General features: G+C 33.6%; 1 protein-coding gene across 2 annotated transcripts; it reads left to right on the top strand.

The window, feature by feature from the left end:
- The first annotated feature begins 7,485 nt into the window (after nucleotides 1-7,485).
- On the top strand, nucleotides 7,486-10,570 carry LOC115962147 (magnesium dechelatase SGRL, chloroplastic). 2 transcript variants are annotated; one of them, XM_031081033.1, is made up of 5 exons: nucleotides 7,498-7,831; nucleotides 8,621-8,797; nucleotides 9,045-9,203; nucleotides 9,715-9,861; nucleotides 10,144-10,531. In XM_031081033.1, exons 1-5 carry the CDS (start codon nucleotides 7,670-7,672, stop codon nucleotides 10,255-10,257), a joined length of 759 nt encoding a protein of 252 aa, XP_030936893.1. In that variant the 5' UTR covers nucleotides 7,498-7,669; the 3' UTR covers nucleotides 10,258-10,531. The 2 variants fall into 2 exon arrangements, with proteins under 2 accessions (XP_030936894.1, XP_030936893.1); XM_031081034.1 differs by lacking the exon at nucleotides 9,715-9,861 and having other exon boundaries at nucleotides 7,486-7,831; nucleotides 10,144-10,570.
- The last annotated feature ends 6,577 nt before the right edge of the window (nucleotides 10,571-17,147 follow it).

The raw sequence follows: 17,147 nt of genomic DNA, 5'->3' as shown, positions 1-17,147 counted from the left end.
TGTAAGATGCTGATTCTTGCACTCAAATCCAAAATCTCTTGCTTTTTATTGAAGACGCTTGCCAAGTGAATAATTTTTTTCATAACCATTAATATAATCTGATATGATTGGTGATAGATTCAAACAAAGGTTTTTTTTTTTTTTTTTTAAATTACAATAAATTATGTTAACAATTATAAAAGTATATTGTGTAACATTAGTACACTACCCATTTTATCAGTTGCCAAAAATAAAATGGAGACTTTTGACTTTGATGATGGATGCCAATTACAGTGTGACTGTGTGAGGTAGTAAGCAATTTAACTTGAACAGGAGTTGTGTCAGCGGTCAACTCACCTCCCTAAGAGCATCCACATTAGTTGGTGGATAATCTTTTATAATACAAAAACTCCTCCATTTTACATATTTTGACCAAAAAAACATCCACATTAGTGGGTGTGAAGTTGTGTAAAATTGTGTAAACATTTCCATGAGCTACAGTAACCGTATATATTTACATGATTACTATAGCTTGTTTATACATTACTTTATTATTTGTTTCTCTATCCTCACCTTAATCTCTCCTTTTCAGCTTCTACTCTGACCTCTCTCTCTCCGGTCCCTCAGTCCCTCAGTCCAGCCTCCTCCATCGATCCACCATAGTGCTTCGCCGTTCGCCTCGCCGTTCGCCTAGCTTTCGCCGTCAGCTTCACAATCGATCCATCACAGTGCTTCGCCATTCACCCAGTTTCACTGCTAGCTTCACCGTCGATCTCGTTGTTTGATCAATGGGTTCGATCTCTCTGTCAAGCTTCACAGTGCTTCACCGTTGATAAATGGGTTCGATCAATGGATTTGATCCATCACAGTGCATCACCGTCGATCTTGTTGTTTGATCAATGGGTTCGATCTCTCTATCAAGCTTCACAATGCTTCACCGTCGATCTCGTTGTTTGATCTATGGGTTCGATCTCGTTGTTTGATGGTCGCTGTGTGGGATGTCTTGGTTCTATGAGAGAGATGAGAATGGGGAAAAAATCAATATTTTATTAAATAAATATGTATAATAGATAAACTGATATGGGTGTTTTGTAAAAATTGGTGTGTAAAATAGAAAAAGTAGGTTTTGGATGTGTAAATTTACAAAAATTTTGCATGAACTGATGCAAATGCTCTAACAATGACAAATTTTCACTAGTTATCATTTGAGTTACTATTATTAGGGTCCGGTTAAGGACACACATTAAACTATCTATTTTTAAAAATATTTTTTCGAAAATTGAAAAAGTTGTCAAAATCCTTTCACTCCCTTTCTTTACCTGCCACTAACAATTCGTCACATTAACTAATATCAAATTCTTTTTGCTAAATTTTTTTTTTTTGTTTCTCTGAACTTTCTCACAATAAAGGCTCACTAGTCACTACCGACAGTAAAGGGAGGAAGCCCACGCGGGCACACTAAATGCGATGGCACATTGGCAATGATATGAAGCACATGCAATTGCAATGCACAGATTCATTCATTCACCGACGCACAAAACGTCTTTTTCTTTTCTCTCACTCAGAAAATTAGTTTAGGGGTCAAATTGGGCAATCTAATAGGACGTGGTCATCGGACCCCACATCAGCCAATTTGCATTTCTAGTAGTAGTGGTGGTGGACTTGATACTCATGTATGGTAGATAATCATTGTCCGGTATGCAGAAGATGACGATGTGAAGGAAGGCCTCAAATGAAATCTCAACGTTATTTTATGACCAGGTAAGGTTAAAGACTACTATTTGTCGATGAGATAATCATTGTCCGGTATGCAGAAGATGACGATGTGAAGGAAGGCCTCAAATGAAATCTCAACGTTATTTTATGACCAGGTAAGGTTAAAGACTACTATTTGTCGATGACGACTAGAGTCTAGATCTAGTCATCAAAGAATGGTACACTTCACAGCCTTAGATTCAAGGAATATGGTAGTATAGAACAACACAAAATAGTACGAGTAGAGTAACGTGATTGGCGCTCTTGAGAACGCCTAATTAATATGATGATTGCGATTCACTCAACGTGGATTTGACCGATACAATTAGATTTTGTGTTAATGCTACTAAATTAAAATACTAAAATCAATACATTTTTAAAAAATTTTAATATAAAAAACTTATAACTTGATGTGTCCAAAATATTCTTAGTACCACTTAAATAATATATAATAAATGAATGTGTATATAGATTATTAGTACAATAGTACCACTTAAATTTTAACTCAATTAATTAATTAATTAAAAAAAAAAACCTTGTTTTCGAATAAAAAATTTAAAATTTGAAATAAAAAAAGAAATCATCATAAAGCAGATATCATAAATTCAAATTCTATCATATCTATAAAAAATTATATATGTGACACATTATTTTGTAAGGTTTAAATTATAAAAATATCTCTAATAAGATTCAATGTTATAAGAACATTTTTATGGCGTACATGTTGGCCTACCGACAGCATGTGTGAGGGGGGTGGGGGGAGGTGTGTTCCCAAAATTAAGGTTAACATATTGTTGTTGAACTCTCTTTTATGTAGGATTGTTACAAACATGAATAAAGCATGAGATTGTCAAGGACTTATGCAACTTGGTAAATTTATTTGAGCATGACTATAATAGCCTTTTATCCATTAAAGAAGTTATGTTTAAACAAACTAAACAAACTCAACGTAGATAAATTATTTAGAGAACCATATCAGTAATGCCAAGTGATCATTCTATTCAATAATATAACACCATGTGTTTAATTAAATTGAATAAATAATCTCTATCACAATTTTAATCGCCATCCAAATAAATAATAAATTTGTAAAAATAAAAAAATAAAAAAACTTCACCTTCAACTCCTCTTTCTATCTCCGACACCAATAGTCCTCTAAAAAAAAAATCACAACGTCAACACTTTACAAGATTACCGATTTAAACTAATGAAGCATCAATCAATAAAAAATAAATAAGTAAATAAATAAAGATACCTGATTAGGGTGTGTTTGGTTGGAGGGATGAAAAAGTGGGAGGATAGAAAGTGATGGGAGGATAAAAAAGATTTTAATTTTTCTCTTTTTTGTTTAGTTGGGAGTCAAAAAGTGGAGAAGTACAAAAAGTGAATTTGTATAAATTTACTTATACTTCCTTGTTAAAAAATGATGCACAATTAAAATAAAAGGTGACAAGTAATAAAAAAATAATAAAAAATAAAAAAAGGAAATTGCCCAAATTTATTAAACAATAAAAATTATTTCCAGGAAAAAAAATCATGTCTAATTAAAAAAATATATATATATATATCACCATGTACACCCCAGGAAATCAAAAGAAAAAAGGATTAAAAAAAGAAAAATAAAAAAGAGTAGGCATCATTCCTAGGAAGTGATAATAATAATAATAATAATAATAATAATAATAACTAATTGCTAACCCATGCGATGCACGGGAAAATTATTAAATGTAAGATTCAAAAATAATGCCACACTTTTATAACATAAGGTATCAAAGAGATGGTACAACTAATTTTTTGATAATTTTGGCGGTCATCGCCTACTCAAAATATTAAAATCACTATATTGAAGTAAAATATTCAAATTTAACAATTATTAACAAATTAAGAGTGTAGGGTCACAATTTGGAGCTCAAGCCCAAAAGGTATGGGGTCTTGGTCCAAGGAGCCCAGAAACAATGAATTTGTAGAAAATGGGCTATAGAACTAGGTCTTAGCGAAGTGGACAGTAGTTAATATTGGGCTATACAACAGTTGAACACAAGTGAAGCACGTTAATATCCATAAATCCTCAGTCCAAAGAGATAAGATGAATATATGCTGGTCCCTGTTCGAAGATTGCGGTTGTTTGTATTGTTCCTCTATTCTCCTTGCTTTTTCTTGTCACCCCTTCCTCACGGGGACTCCCTTTCTTATATAGTCTTCTTAAAGTCATCGCGGCCTTACACTTGTTGATCATCTGGACCCTTACTTGAGTGCTTGTCCCATCGGACACCCCCTTTTAGTCTTCTGTGAGTTATGGTGGCCAAGGCAGCATTGTTCACAGGTTCTCTCCACATTAATGCGGCCAGAAAAGTAGCTGCAACGCATTTAATGTGGTAGCAGCAGCCTCTCCTTTGACATCTTACATTTCATTCTTTCCTACAGGTCTGTGGGACTCATCCCTACTACTAATGTCTGTTGGGGTAGGTCCTTATAGTAGACAGAGTGCATATTTGAGCCATACTCATCACGTCCGAGGAGGCATTTCTCCTCGAACCGTCCTTTAAATGTTTCCCTATCCACGAGAGCTGGGCTGGGAGCCCTTTTGGCATCCACTTCCTCTCCTCGGACATGGCTAATCTTCCCATATGGGGCCCAAGGCCCATTATATGATTTAGGGCCTTTGCCCCTACAAAGAGAAATTAACAATTATTAATAAAAGTTGCTATAGATGGTAGTTGTAGTAGAATTCATTCAATATGTTATAATCGATTACATCACCTCATAACATTGCTGCATAATTCATGTATGCACACCTCATAATAGAATAAGCAACCTTGTATAATCGAGGAATACCAAATATTTTGCAATGAATTCATCATACGGATTTTGGACATGTTTTGATAGCTTTCTTATTAATTTATTTATACTCAATGGTTAAAACCAGGAAAAATTTGCTAAATAGACTGATTTTGGAACTCGAGTTTGCTAAACTCGAGTTCCTACCCAAAAACACATGGAACTCGAGTTTGCTAAGCTCGAGTTCCATGTGGGGTTTTTTTTTTTTTTTTTTTTTTTTTTATATAATTCCACGTCAGATTTATGTTGGGATTTTTGGGTTGGAACTCAAGTTTGGTAAACTCGAGTTCTAAAATCAATCTAACTAACTAAATACTTTGATATGCATACTATTCACCGAAATATTTCCCAAAATCAGTCTATTTAGCAAATTTTGCCGTTAAAACCACCAACACAACACCCTTTTTAATTTTTTGATCGGATTAATGTATACATGTGAGGTAAGCTTATCTTTTTTCTTCTAACCAACACAACACCCTTTTTTTTGTTTCTTTTTTTTTATTTCTTTTTTCTTCCGTTTTTTTTTCAGCCACCTTTCCTTCACATTTTGTCTTCTTTATTTCTCCCTTTTCTCAATTTTCCTCCACAAACTTCTTTCAATACCTCTCTCTAACTCTATTTCAAATATTGCTTGCCTTAACCCAGTACGCACACTTCAACAAAGTGACTTCGGTGAGTCATAGTTCATCAAGAATCAAGACCCACTCTAGCACCCCTCTTTGAAACGACTTTTTGACCGTTGTGTTGATCGGTGACTCCATGATTCTCATCAAGAATCAAGACCTAGTTCACTTCAGTAGTACCCATGACATGCAGTGGTGATGGGGCTCCATTGGTGACGAAAACGACATGCAATGATGATGGGGCTCCATCTTCGACAAAAATAGCTGTTGGGAGCAACAAATCTAAAAGTTGTGTACGATCATGATTGGCCGTGGGTCTGTGTTTATATATATGCAGATGATGGCAGGTAGAGCATCATGAAAGAGAAGAGCATTGTGAAAGAGTTTTGGTGAAAGAAAAGGTACAACATCTTGAAAGAGAAGGTAGAGCACGAATTTAGGTTTTAGAAAAATTTTATTATTATTTTTATTTTTATAATATTGTGCTGATGTGAAAAATTGTAGGGGTTTTAAAAGTTTCGGTTTTATATGTATATATAGATAATAATAATAAATGCCTTAAAACGAGCAAACGCCCAGGAAAGCAGGCAAAAAAAAAAAAAAAAAAAAAAACCAAGTCAATTGGACAAAATTAGTGCAATGGGCAATTTTGTCATTTATCCATAAAACTCCTCCCACCATGTTTTCTCTTCATTTTGGAGAAACAAATTTTAGGTGGGCCCGGGTGGAAAATGCCTAGGCCCCACCAAAAAATTTTCTCCCTCCCTTCTTACCAAACAACACCCTTCTCCATTTTCTCTCTTATTTTCTCTCCAAAGTTTTCCATCCACCCTATTTCACCTCTAAACAAACACACCCTAAAGCTTTGTGTGCAATAATTTCAATGTGGTATAATTGGGAATGTCATTGCACAAACTCAAGAGGGAGCGTACGATGCTACAACTTCCACCTCATCTGAAAACACCAAGTGGAATTGAACATTTTGAAAATAATAATAATAATAATTAATGAGGAAAACAAAGTGCAAAGGGAGACCTTGAGAAGGAGAATTAAGGGAAAAGGCAGGCAAGAGGGTAACTTCAGGGATTTCAAATATCGTCCACCTAGGTGATTTTGGAAATGTTGATGTTGCAGTAATTTTTTATTTTCACAAGACTTGTGGTGTTGGAGAAGGGAAGTGAGGGTTGATGGTGAAGATTTTTTTTTTTTTTTAATACTTTGTATAATTTATTTTTATTTGAACGATAATTAGGATTGTGACATGGATGCTTACTCAATTAAATGCACACTTGGCGTTATATTATTGAATGGGAGAATCATTAGGCATTACTAAAGTGGTCCTTTAGGAGTGTTAAATAATTTATCTCCAATGTGTGGAATTTAATTTAGGTATTTGCCTTAACCAACTTATGGATCCAATGATTTCAAGTTGGTAAGAAATAATAGCCGTTGAGTTGAACTAATATAATATCATTGTTCACAAAGGTTTAAAGTCAAAACCTATCGTACACCAAAACCCTAACTATTGGACCACACCCTAGATGGTTGAAGTTTATTGTGACTTGATTACATAATGTGTTTTTCTCTCTAATGTCTTTGATTATCATCCTTATTTCTACCATATTTTTTTTATTGGACGTAAATTTTGAAAATCTAACCGTTGGATTGCATATTCTTATTATATCTACCAAATTTGTATAGTTTCAAGAAGATCAAAAATTAATAGTTACGTCATCAATGACATGTTTAAATTTCAAAATTTTGTGGTAAATAATTATGTATTAAAAATAGGTTTATTGATCAAATAGTAAATTATATCCAATTTGAATGAAATTTTACATGCATATTAAGATCATAAAGAAAATATAATCTAATAATTAAAATTTCAAAATTCACATTCATTAAAAAGATATAAGATAAATTTGAAGGGTTTCTCCCCAAACTAATTTGGAGAGAAACCTTTTCCTTTTAATAATTATCGAGTTTCATATTTAAACCAAAAAAAAAATTATATTATGTTAAACTTTTTCATTAATGACACGGATTATGGACTAGTTTTGGTATAATGTCAATTAGCAACAAGAAACAGGGTATGGACTATGGATATGAGCCGATTAGACTATAGACCCAACAAAAGCCACGTAATCACATTATCCACAACTTATCAAAAATTGAAGCATTGGACATGACGTGTCAGAACATTTAGCTTCACCACCAATCATATTCTCCAAGCGTTCTTTCAATTTAAAATAAAGTAGAAAAACAAATATGTGGATGGAACGCCTTTGACAAAGATTTTGGACTATGGTGGGGCATTCGAATCACTGTCCACAGACTCTCAACATGACCAAAACTATGAACTGCAATTCTCCACATACCCATCAATTTCTCTCTTTCTCTGAGACTACCTTTGAGTGGAGAGACAATGTTGAGGTGTGAAAAATGAAGAGGAAAGATTGTGTTATGCATCTTCCATGGCCTGCCATTATTGTGTTTACAATGCTTTCTCACCATCACCACAGTCACAGAGAGACTTCATCAACAAAACCATTTTAAAGCCATCAAGTAGATCCAAACCTGTTCTTATTTCTTCTATAAGCAATGCTAGAGCCTCCTACAATACTCTTGTCTTTGAGGTGCTACTCTTTTCTTCTCTCTATGTTAATATGTAATGTAATATATATAATGGCATTGTCATGTAAAGAGATAGAGTTATAACTATGTTTCAGGAAAGTACATTATGGTTGTTTTAGATACTGGTATTCTGATATTATTGTGCAGTTGTTGATTCTTATCAATTATTATAAACCTTTTATCTGCCTTCAGCATGGTTAATAAGTTTTTTCTCTATTGTATTGAAAAAGTAAAATGCACAATCTCGTTTTTTGGTCAATTGTCAGAGTTTTGGTACTGGCTATAGTTGGTTTAACAATTAACTACCTGTGGCTGTGAAGCTACCCGGTATTGGAATTTCAAGGAGCATCAATGTAAATATTTCTAGGGGGTGTCTTAAATTCACAATGTGAGACATGTTTGCATCAATATTTATATATAGACCTGCAATTGTGAATTTGAAGGCATCACAGATTCACCTCAATTAATGTTCCTAGTCAGTTTCTTTGTAAACTATGTCAAGATTTGAGTCTCTAACCAATACCCATGTGTTAAGAATGCGGTCCATGTTAAGCACAAAACTTACGTTAGTTAGGTACAATTCCTTAGGTGTTGTATCTTAAATTTTTCAATTAAATTTAACCATACAAAGGTTAGGTTGTTAGATGAACGCATATTTTGTTTGCATCAATTGTTCCGAACAATCATTGCTTATTTAAAGCAGCATCCACATTGGTTTGTTCATTGTGCTACAAATTATCATTGTTATTCTCAAAGGCATAACTGGGTGAGTTATATGTTCTTAATGCTAGGCTGTTAGGCTTTTGGGTCCTCCAGCAAGATTTGAAGCTTCAAAGCTGAAAGTTGTTTTCTTAGGAGAAGAGTTAAACAAGTATTCAGGAATTCTTCCAAGAACCTACATCCTATCCCACTGTGACTTTACAGCTAACTTAACCTTGACCATCTCTAATGTCATAAATCTTGATCAGGTATGCATTCTTATTATTTACTAATTTAGCATTTAAGCTTTTCACCTGATGTCCAAACCTGCACAAAGGCAAACAATTGCACCTGTCCAAAATTGACCTTGTGGTAGTGAATAGGTGTCTAGAAATTTGTACATGTTGCTAACTACAATCACTGTAGTATGAATATGTTTTTAGCGGGAGCAATATGTCATCTGCAATATTTGAAGCTTTAATTGGATTTCTGCATGATTTTACATGTCAATGGCAGTTAAGAGGCTGGTATAACAAAGATGATGTAGTTGCCGAATGGAAGAAAGTGAAAGACGATATGTGTCTACATGTCCACTGCTATGTGAGTGGTCCAAATCCCCTGCTAGACCTTGCTGCAGAGTTTCGGTACCACATATTCTCCAAGGAATTGCCTTTGGTAAGTTTCTCCTATAATATTGACTTAAATAACTCATTTTTGAGAAGGAAGGGATTCCAAATTAACTAGGACACCATCTCTTAGGTTCTTAACATCAATGACATGCCACTATAGACAAGCATTCATGCATCGCTGTGGCGAAATTGATAAAAAGCCATGTATAGCTATCCTCTGTACAACTACTACACTTTATTTTGCAATTTCTTCATTCCATTCTCTAGAAAGAGAGATTGGCAAAGATGGGGTGTGTTGTTTGGGTCACAAGTGCCTTAGATGGTCAACTTGCATGGATTTGGTGCGCTTATTATGGTTAAAACTGTTAAAGAGTATTGGTTAAATAGACACCTTCTATCATTTCTCATTTTCCCCATATTATTCCTCACTTCATCATCATAGACATTGCAGGAAAAAAATTCTCCTCTGTTTCCTAGTCCAAGCTATAAAATTTGTTAAAATGTTTAATGGCCGATGAATTATAAATGGCTATATTTTCATATTGATGCAAAGCCAGGTGCTTAAAGCTGTGTTACATGGGGATTCAGTACTTTTCCGAGACCATCCTGAGCTACTGGATGCTTTGGTTAGGGTATATTTCCATTCTAGTTCACAAAAGTACAATCGCACAGAATGTTGGGGTCCTCTCAAGAAAGCTGCAGAGGTAAAATCACACATCACATGTTGCCTCTGTCAACTCAATTTCCTCATGTTAGTAGCCCTGGTTTACCAAGCAGAGACTAATTATTAGTATTACCTTTTTAATAATACCCTTAAAAGTACTATTGAAGATATATTAATTGTATCCACTGAATGGACACTTCCTTTGAAGTTTTGTAGCATTGCTTGAATCCAAAACCTCTAATATATCTCACCAAAACAATTTCTAATAGAAAAGAAAGAGGGTGGAATTACCATATCTATTTATGTTAATCGAATTTTTCAGGGAAGACAAGGGGACCAGATCCAAGGCTTGATAAGCGCAAGTGAAGATGGTTTGAAGCAAAAGTGGGGAAAACCAAGATCCATTTTTCAAGCTCTTTTTACTTTCCTTCTTTGAAGTCAGAAGCACCTTATTCTCGAAGTGCTCTGTGTTCATGCCGCAAGGATTGTTATTTCAGGTGCCTGAGGCATAGCAGGGTCCATTCTTAGCAAAACCTTAACAAATGGGAAGAGACTAAAGGCCAACCTCAAGTTGCATAAAAAATGTGGGGTCCTGATTCTTTTTCAATTAACACATTTGTTCAATTGGAAATATTGACTCACTATTATTGTGTGACTGAGACCTTTTTTCATCTGGTAAATCAGAAAATGGCTCATTTCTTTGTTTCAAACTTTTCATGTGTATCTTAGTTGTATACTTCTATATGTCATTCTGTGTGTCCACACCCCCCCCCCCCCCCCCTTCTCTGATATATGCCTCAAAAAAAAAAAAAAAAGGAGAGAGATGAATACATAATAGAATTCAATTTTTTTATCTCCAAGAACTTCAATGGGTACAGCATGGAGTGTCTGTGCCTATCAGTTAGCTCAGGATCTGACTACAAGCCATATTCAGGCTACTCAGTCCATTTATTGCATGAGCATGCTCAATTCTTTACGGAAAATGCTAAAACTACTGTTAATTTTACTAAAACTCATAGAGTGATGCAACAATAAGTGTGATTTTCTTTTTGAGCAAACAATTAATGTGATTAGGACAACATTAATAACATAGCATATAAATTTCAATTTTGACGTTTTTGTTTTGTATTTAAAAATGATATTAGTTCGTGAGTTCCAGTTAACTCAACTGGTAAAGTCTCTGATGGTTGTATAAGAGATCTAGGGTTCAATTTCCGCCTACACCAAAAACTGATTGGTGTCTTGGTCTCTTGATAAAAAAGTTATCATCAGGAGCGAACGCCATAGGTTGAAACTCTCTCAAAAAAAAAAAAAAATCGCATTAGTTCTAATGTCTATGTGATAAAATTTATAGTATATTTTAACCCAAAAAAAAAAAAAACAAAATTATAGTATCTATCTTATGTTTAAGTAGATACAAAATTAAAGGACAATTCGGTAAAAATGCAACTCTAACTCCCACTAAAATATTGCCTAAAAAATAAAACCACTCTCTTATTAATTTTCAAATTGATTTATTCACTTATAAATTAAATTTTCAAAATGAAAATTATATATATAATAATAAATGTGGGGCTAGAGAATTCGTGACCCTGGCCCACTTTACATCAAGGCCCAAGGTCCGAGCCGAGGAGAGGAATTGCCGAGGACACACAATGAAGTCCAAGTAGCTTTGAGACATAACCAAGGATGATTCTGTCATCGGCATTCCCAAGGCATTCCTAGAGGGAATGACAAGAACGGCATAAGAACAGTTTTTGGAAGAGCCGAACACATCCGCATTGATAGATAAAGGAGCCCTGGACAGTATGGCGACAAAGGACAAAAGAAAGGCTGCCATTATTGCCATTAATACTCTGCGCTAGGTAGAGCAATACTTTTCAGTTTTTACAACCACCCCCAACCACTCTGGGTATGGGATGATGAGACAAGTATCAGTCCTAGAAAGTTGAACCTACACGTGGATGTAGGAAGGGGAGTGAAAGCTAATATAAAAGGAAAAATAAGCAATCCAAGAAAAGGGTTGGGAAAAAAGGTCAAGAACCAGAGCCTCTCAGACCATCTCAAGGAGAAAAACTCCTCAAACGAACATGGTTTAATCCTGTACGAATACCTTGACTAACCACCGTCTGACGACCAAGGCCTAGCCTTTCAAACCCACGCTCTACAAATTATATTGTTTAGGCCTTTAACATACGAATCCAATATCATTTTAGGATTGCTACAAATTGAGTCCTTACAATAAAAAACACAGTTTTTTTTTTCCTACAAAATAAGATCACTAACCCAAAAAAAAAAAAAAAACTCATTGCATGCGCGAAGCGCGTGTGATAAAGCTAGTATTTAATATCACTCTTCTTTACCATCGTATACCTTTGGTGTGATGATTACTCCACAAGTATAAGTGCTTGTAGGATGTGGGGGGTAAGGGCCGGAGTTCAAGTCTCTAGGAGGAAGTTTCACACACATATACACTTAAATTAGGATAAAATAGAATTTCTATCTTCTATAATATATAAATATATATATATATATATATATATATATATCACTCCACAAGTATAAGTGCTTGTGAGATGTGGGGGGTAAGGGCCGGAGTTCAAGTCTCTAGAAGGAAGTTTCACACACATATACACTTAAATTAGGATAAAATAGAATTTCTATCTTCTATAATATATATATATATATATATATAAATATATATATATATATATATATATATCTCACTCTTCTTTAATAGTTTTGCTTGTTTACAAGAATCAAGATTGCTTTTAGACAAACACTTTGATATAAGCTCGAACGTATTCTAGGATTGCGTATAGGTGTTGAACTCTATTTCTTTTCTTTTAGGGGAAAAGACACAAAGACTTGTTTCTCCTTTTTTATAAGACATGTTCAATTGATTGAAGTGATATATTTTGATTGGTATATAATAAAACTATAAAAGTGGTATTAGTATGCAAAGATAATGTTGTTCTAATTACAATTTACCACCTTATCAAGTGAGGGAAAAAATTACATCCCCAACATCAATATTCATAAAATGGTTCAATTTTTGTAATATATACAATAAATTCTATAGACTGACATCTACCCATTGATTGAGATCAAATGCAATTGCACCTGATGCAATAGCTATCAAGGATTGAGATTGAGATTGAGAGTTGAAAAAAAAGTAACTTTTAATCTTAGCCCTTGAATAAAAAAAGAGTAAAAAAGTTAAAGTTAAAAAGAAAAAATTGTAAAAATATTTGTGTGTGGGGAGGGTTGAATTGTACCTGGTGCAATACCTACCGTATCCAAATCCTATACCCATTACCTATGGTAAGACACATACACACACGTACACGCACAAAAAAGGAGCAAATATATAATATTAAAAAAAAAAAAATTGAAAGGTAAAAGCACACTTTTGAGTTTAGATTCCTTTAGAAGTTTTTAGGAAATTTGATGAATTGTATTAAGGTTACATTTGGTACACTGTAATGATAATTAAAGTGTAATAGGAATAGATATTACAAGAAAAACATGAAACTGAAATGAAATAATTATTCATATATTTGTTTGGTGTTAATACATAAATTGAATCCTAAATCTCTACTATATAGTTTGGTCCCTTACAATAAATCGTGGAATGACATAAAATTTTACTCAAATTTTCTAAAATACGTATCATGCATTTAATATATATATATATATATATATATATGTGTGTGTGTGTGTGTGTGTGTGTGTGTGTGTGTGTGTCTGTCTGTCTGTGTGTGAATATTGCTTAGAATTCTATTATATATGAATTTAAAATAAATTATATAATTAGTATTATTGTTCTAAAGAAGTAACAATTACTTTTAAAAATATTAAACTAAAATTATAAAAAATAAAAAGAATATGGCATCCATGCCCATTTTCACACCAGAGAGATAGTTAAGCTCAGGGAATTCTAGGTTGCTATGGATCTAGAAGGTCAAAATTAAAAGAAATAAAAACTTGCCTATTAACGTGTGCTGGTAGAATCAGTCAAATTAAAAAGAAACCTCTTCCTGCCCAAAGCCAATGAAAACTACAATAGAGAATCAAATGAGACAACTACAATAGGGAATCAACGAAGCTACGGAGAAAAAGAAAATGTTGTTATATGAGAGAAAGGAAGAGAGACAATAGCTTGGGCATTTTGGGGTTTTTATTTTATAAAGTTATTAGGTAAGTTAAGAATAACAATTATAGTCTTTTTATAAGGATTAATTATTTTAAAGAATAACTATTCTTAAGGAATAACGATTCCCGGTAATAAAATCTCAACCAAAATATTGAATATTTATTCCTATGTAATTACTTATGCAATTACAAGATCTGTTACACTGTATCAAACGTGTCCTGAGTTAACTAATTATGATATATATTGATTTTTGGTTAACAAAGCCACAACAGACAAATTAGCACACAAAATAATGCATAGTAAGATAAATAACACTAGAATGATTTGTTGACAAAGTGAAAACCAATGGACGAATCTAAAAGAAAAAAGACACTGAGGATTACCACAAACCCCATTACAATTGAAGTTTTACATCTGAAATAGATCAAACTCGGCAGCACCATATGCATCAGCAAGTAGTTTATCCTTCTTATCAGTAACATGTGAAGTAGAAGCCTTATTCCTAGAAGACTTGCTCTGAATGTCAATGAAGACGAGGGTGAGTTGACCGATTGCTAATATAAGCTTCAAATTTTACACACAATACAAATAGGAGGACAAACTACCTTTGTATTCCCTCAATTGCCCAACAAAAACCCTTCGAAATAGCCAACTAAACCCCAATAAAATGCGTGAACATGAAACCCTGGTATTTGTGCATACAATGCATGAATTAGAAATGAAATTCAAGAAAATAATGAGGATTTGAGCTTACCTTGTGATTGGAATAAAAAAAAAATGATGAAATTTGGCACGAGGATTTTTGGCTCTTGGGTGTTCTTGGTGTTGAGAGACAGATGATAAAAAAAAAAATTGATCAAATAACTGGAAAAGGGTCTGGGGTCTTCAAAATTCTGAGTCCTAATTGATTGAGAGTTGATCTAGAAATTGAAACCCTAACTTTATACATCCATTGTGATTCTGTTTTTTTTTTTTTTTTTTTTTTTTTTTTAAGTATAACAAAAGTAGATGGTTTTCTAATGAGGCTAATGTTAGACTTTTCAATAAAGATAGAGTTTCTAGTTTTAGCTCCTATTATAATCTATAGGAATAGAGCAGCAATATGTGTATGTATTTATAGAATGTGACTTTGGAGATTGATTATATTTTCAAATTTATTAATTTTTTATTTTAACCATGTTGTTCGATAGGTGTTCCACCAGTTAAACAAACGAGTAATGACCTGAATAGTAAAGAAAACATGAAGACCAGTTATGTTGTAGACAAAGATTTTACGTGTTTTTCGATTAGATCGATGTCTATGTTTTAGGCAAGGCCAGCTGTCAACAGAGGTTTGAGTGATGGGCGTGCTTGAATTCAAAGTTTTTTTTTTTTTGACCATTTGCTTGAATTCAAAGTTAAAAGTCATTATCATTGTCTTCGGCTGAATCCAATCAAATGCATCGTTCTCTATGGAAAATTTTTTACATCTACCATCTAATATTAATATTATATACGCAATATGTATAGAATGTGCCTCAACATGTGGAGTTTGAGATCTAATATTAATATTATATATGCAATATGTATGGAATGTGCCTGAACTTGGAGTTTGAGATATGTTTCCTAGAATCTTAAGACATATAATATAATAGGATTTTTTTTTAGCAAAGACTTTTACAATTCTATGAGATGTTTTTGTTTTAGAATTTAGCTTATTTTCAGTACTTTTTTAATTGGAATCTCTTTTTGATTTAATGAGAAATTGCCACATCACCCATTAATTAAATAAAATGTAGCTATTAAAACTCACTACTACTTGCTATTGTATATTTAAAACAAAAGAAGATGTTTATTCAAAACCATTTATTTTATACTTTCTAATATTGTTACTTGTAAAACCTTGAGTTTGAATTATATTAGATGACTAATTTTTTAGACCTAATTTTAATTTAATTAGTAATTTAGGTACACCTGTCTTTTCAATTTACATTTTTATTTTTTATTTTTCAAACTAATTTTCAGGGTAGGATTGTCTAGCCAAACTGTGAAACCAACCCACTTTCCCCAATTGACTACATCTGACCCGAAATTGGCCGACCCAAAGACTATGATAGTAGGTGACGGGTCTCTGCCCTAAGAAACCATTCCTAGTAGGTCGTTGCATGAAACCCGATTCCAACTGACCCAACTGGTCTCCACCCCACTAGGGTCGTCGTTCTCTATTGGTATGAGCATTTTTTAGTCATATTTCGCCATATCCACATTAATCTTGCCAAAGCCAATGAAATTTCATTCTGGCAAGTAGTTTCGGTCAGACTTGCTCTTTCCCTAACTTCGATCGACAACCGACAAATACCTGAAAAGACCCGACTCAACAGAACCGATTCTTCTTCTCAGTCAGCAAAAATTGCCATTCTTAAGAACTCAAAGTGGTCGGGTCGAGTCCGAGTTGGGCACAAACTTGTTCCTTGGACTAGGCCGTGAAAAGGTAGGGAATGTGGAAGGGACCAACTTTTAATGATAAGGAACAAATGGAATGTATAAAAGGACCAACTTAGTTATAAATGCATTAAAACAAATAAACAAAACAGAAGAGAACGAAAATGTAAAGAAAACAAGAAAACCACTGGAAAAATTTATGTTGTAGCCTTGTAGGCAAAGATTTTCCATGTTTTGCGATGATGTCTATGTTATAGGCAAGGGTATCTGTCCGTGGAGGTTGACTTCAAATTTCTAAGTCATTATCCTTGTCTTCGACTGAGTACAAATGAAGTGCATCCTTCTATTTTACTTCTACCATCAAATATGCATGGCTTTCATATTATAATCTTCTCCTGCCGGCCGAAATGATCAAAATAGTTCTAAGCAATTTTCGAACTTTAAATTAAGACCTGCTAATAGTGTCTTTGACTGGACACTTAGGATATACGTAGCAAGTAAACGCGTTAGTGAAATGACTAAAAAAAATTTAAAATTTTTGTCACAATTGTTGCCCGATAATTGGAGTGATCATCTTTATTTTTAATACAGAGAAATTGCGCAGATGATGGGAAATTTTTTACATCATTCCATCACTTGCAATATGTGTCACCTATCAAAATTCAAAAGTCATATATGCTTTGTCAATCATGAATTTGAGGCAAGGATAACTTAAGATTCTTGAGAACATGACCGTATCATCTTAATTG

Source organism: Quercus lobata, chromosome 9 (genome assembly GCF_001633185.2).
Source record: "Quercus lobata isolate SW786 chromosome 9, ValleyOak3.0 Primary Assembly, whole genome shotgun sequence".
Lineage (NCBI taxonomy): Eukaryota > Viridiplantae > Streptophyta > Magnoliopsida > Fagales > Fagaceae > Quercus > Quercus lobata.
Note: the sequence above shows the minus strand (reverse complement) of the source record. Positions and strands in the feature narration are given on the sequence as shown.

Bases quoted from the DNA above. Each gene is read 5' to 3' on its own strand.
- LOC115962147 (XM_031081033.1), top strand. From the start codon at position 7,670: ATGGCCTGCCATTATTGTGTTTACAATGCTTTCTCACCATCACCACAG. The intron at 8,798-9,044 runs GTATGCATTCTT...TGTCAATGGCAG, and splicing joins ATGTCATAAATCTTGATCAG to TTAAGAGGCTGGTATAACAA. The intron at 9,862-10,143 runs GTAAAATCACAC...CGAATTTTTCAG, and splicing joins CTCTCAAGAAAGCTGCAGAG to GGAAGACAAGGGGACCAGAT.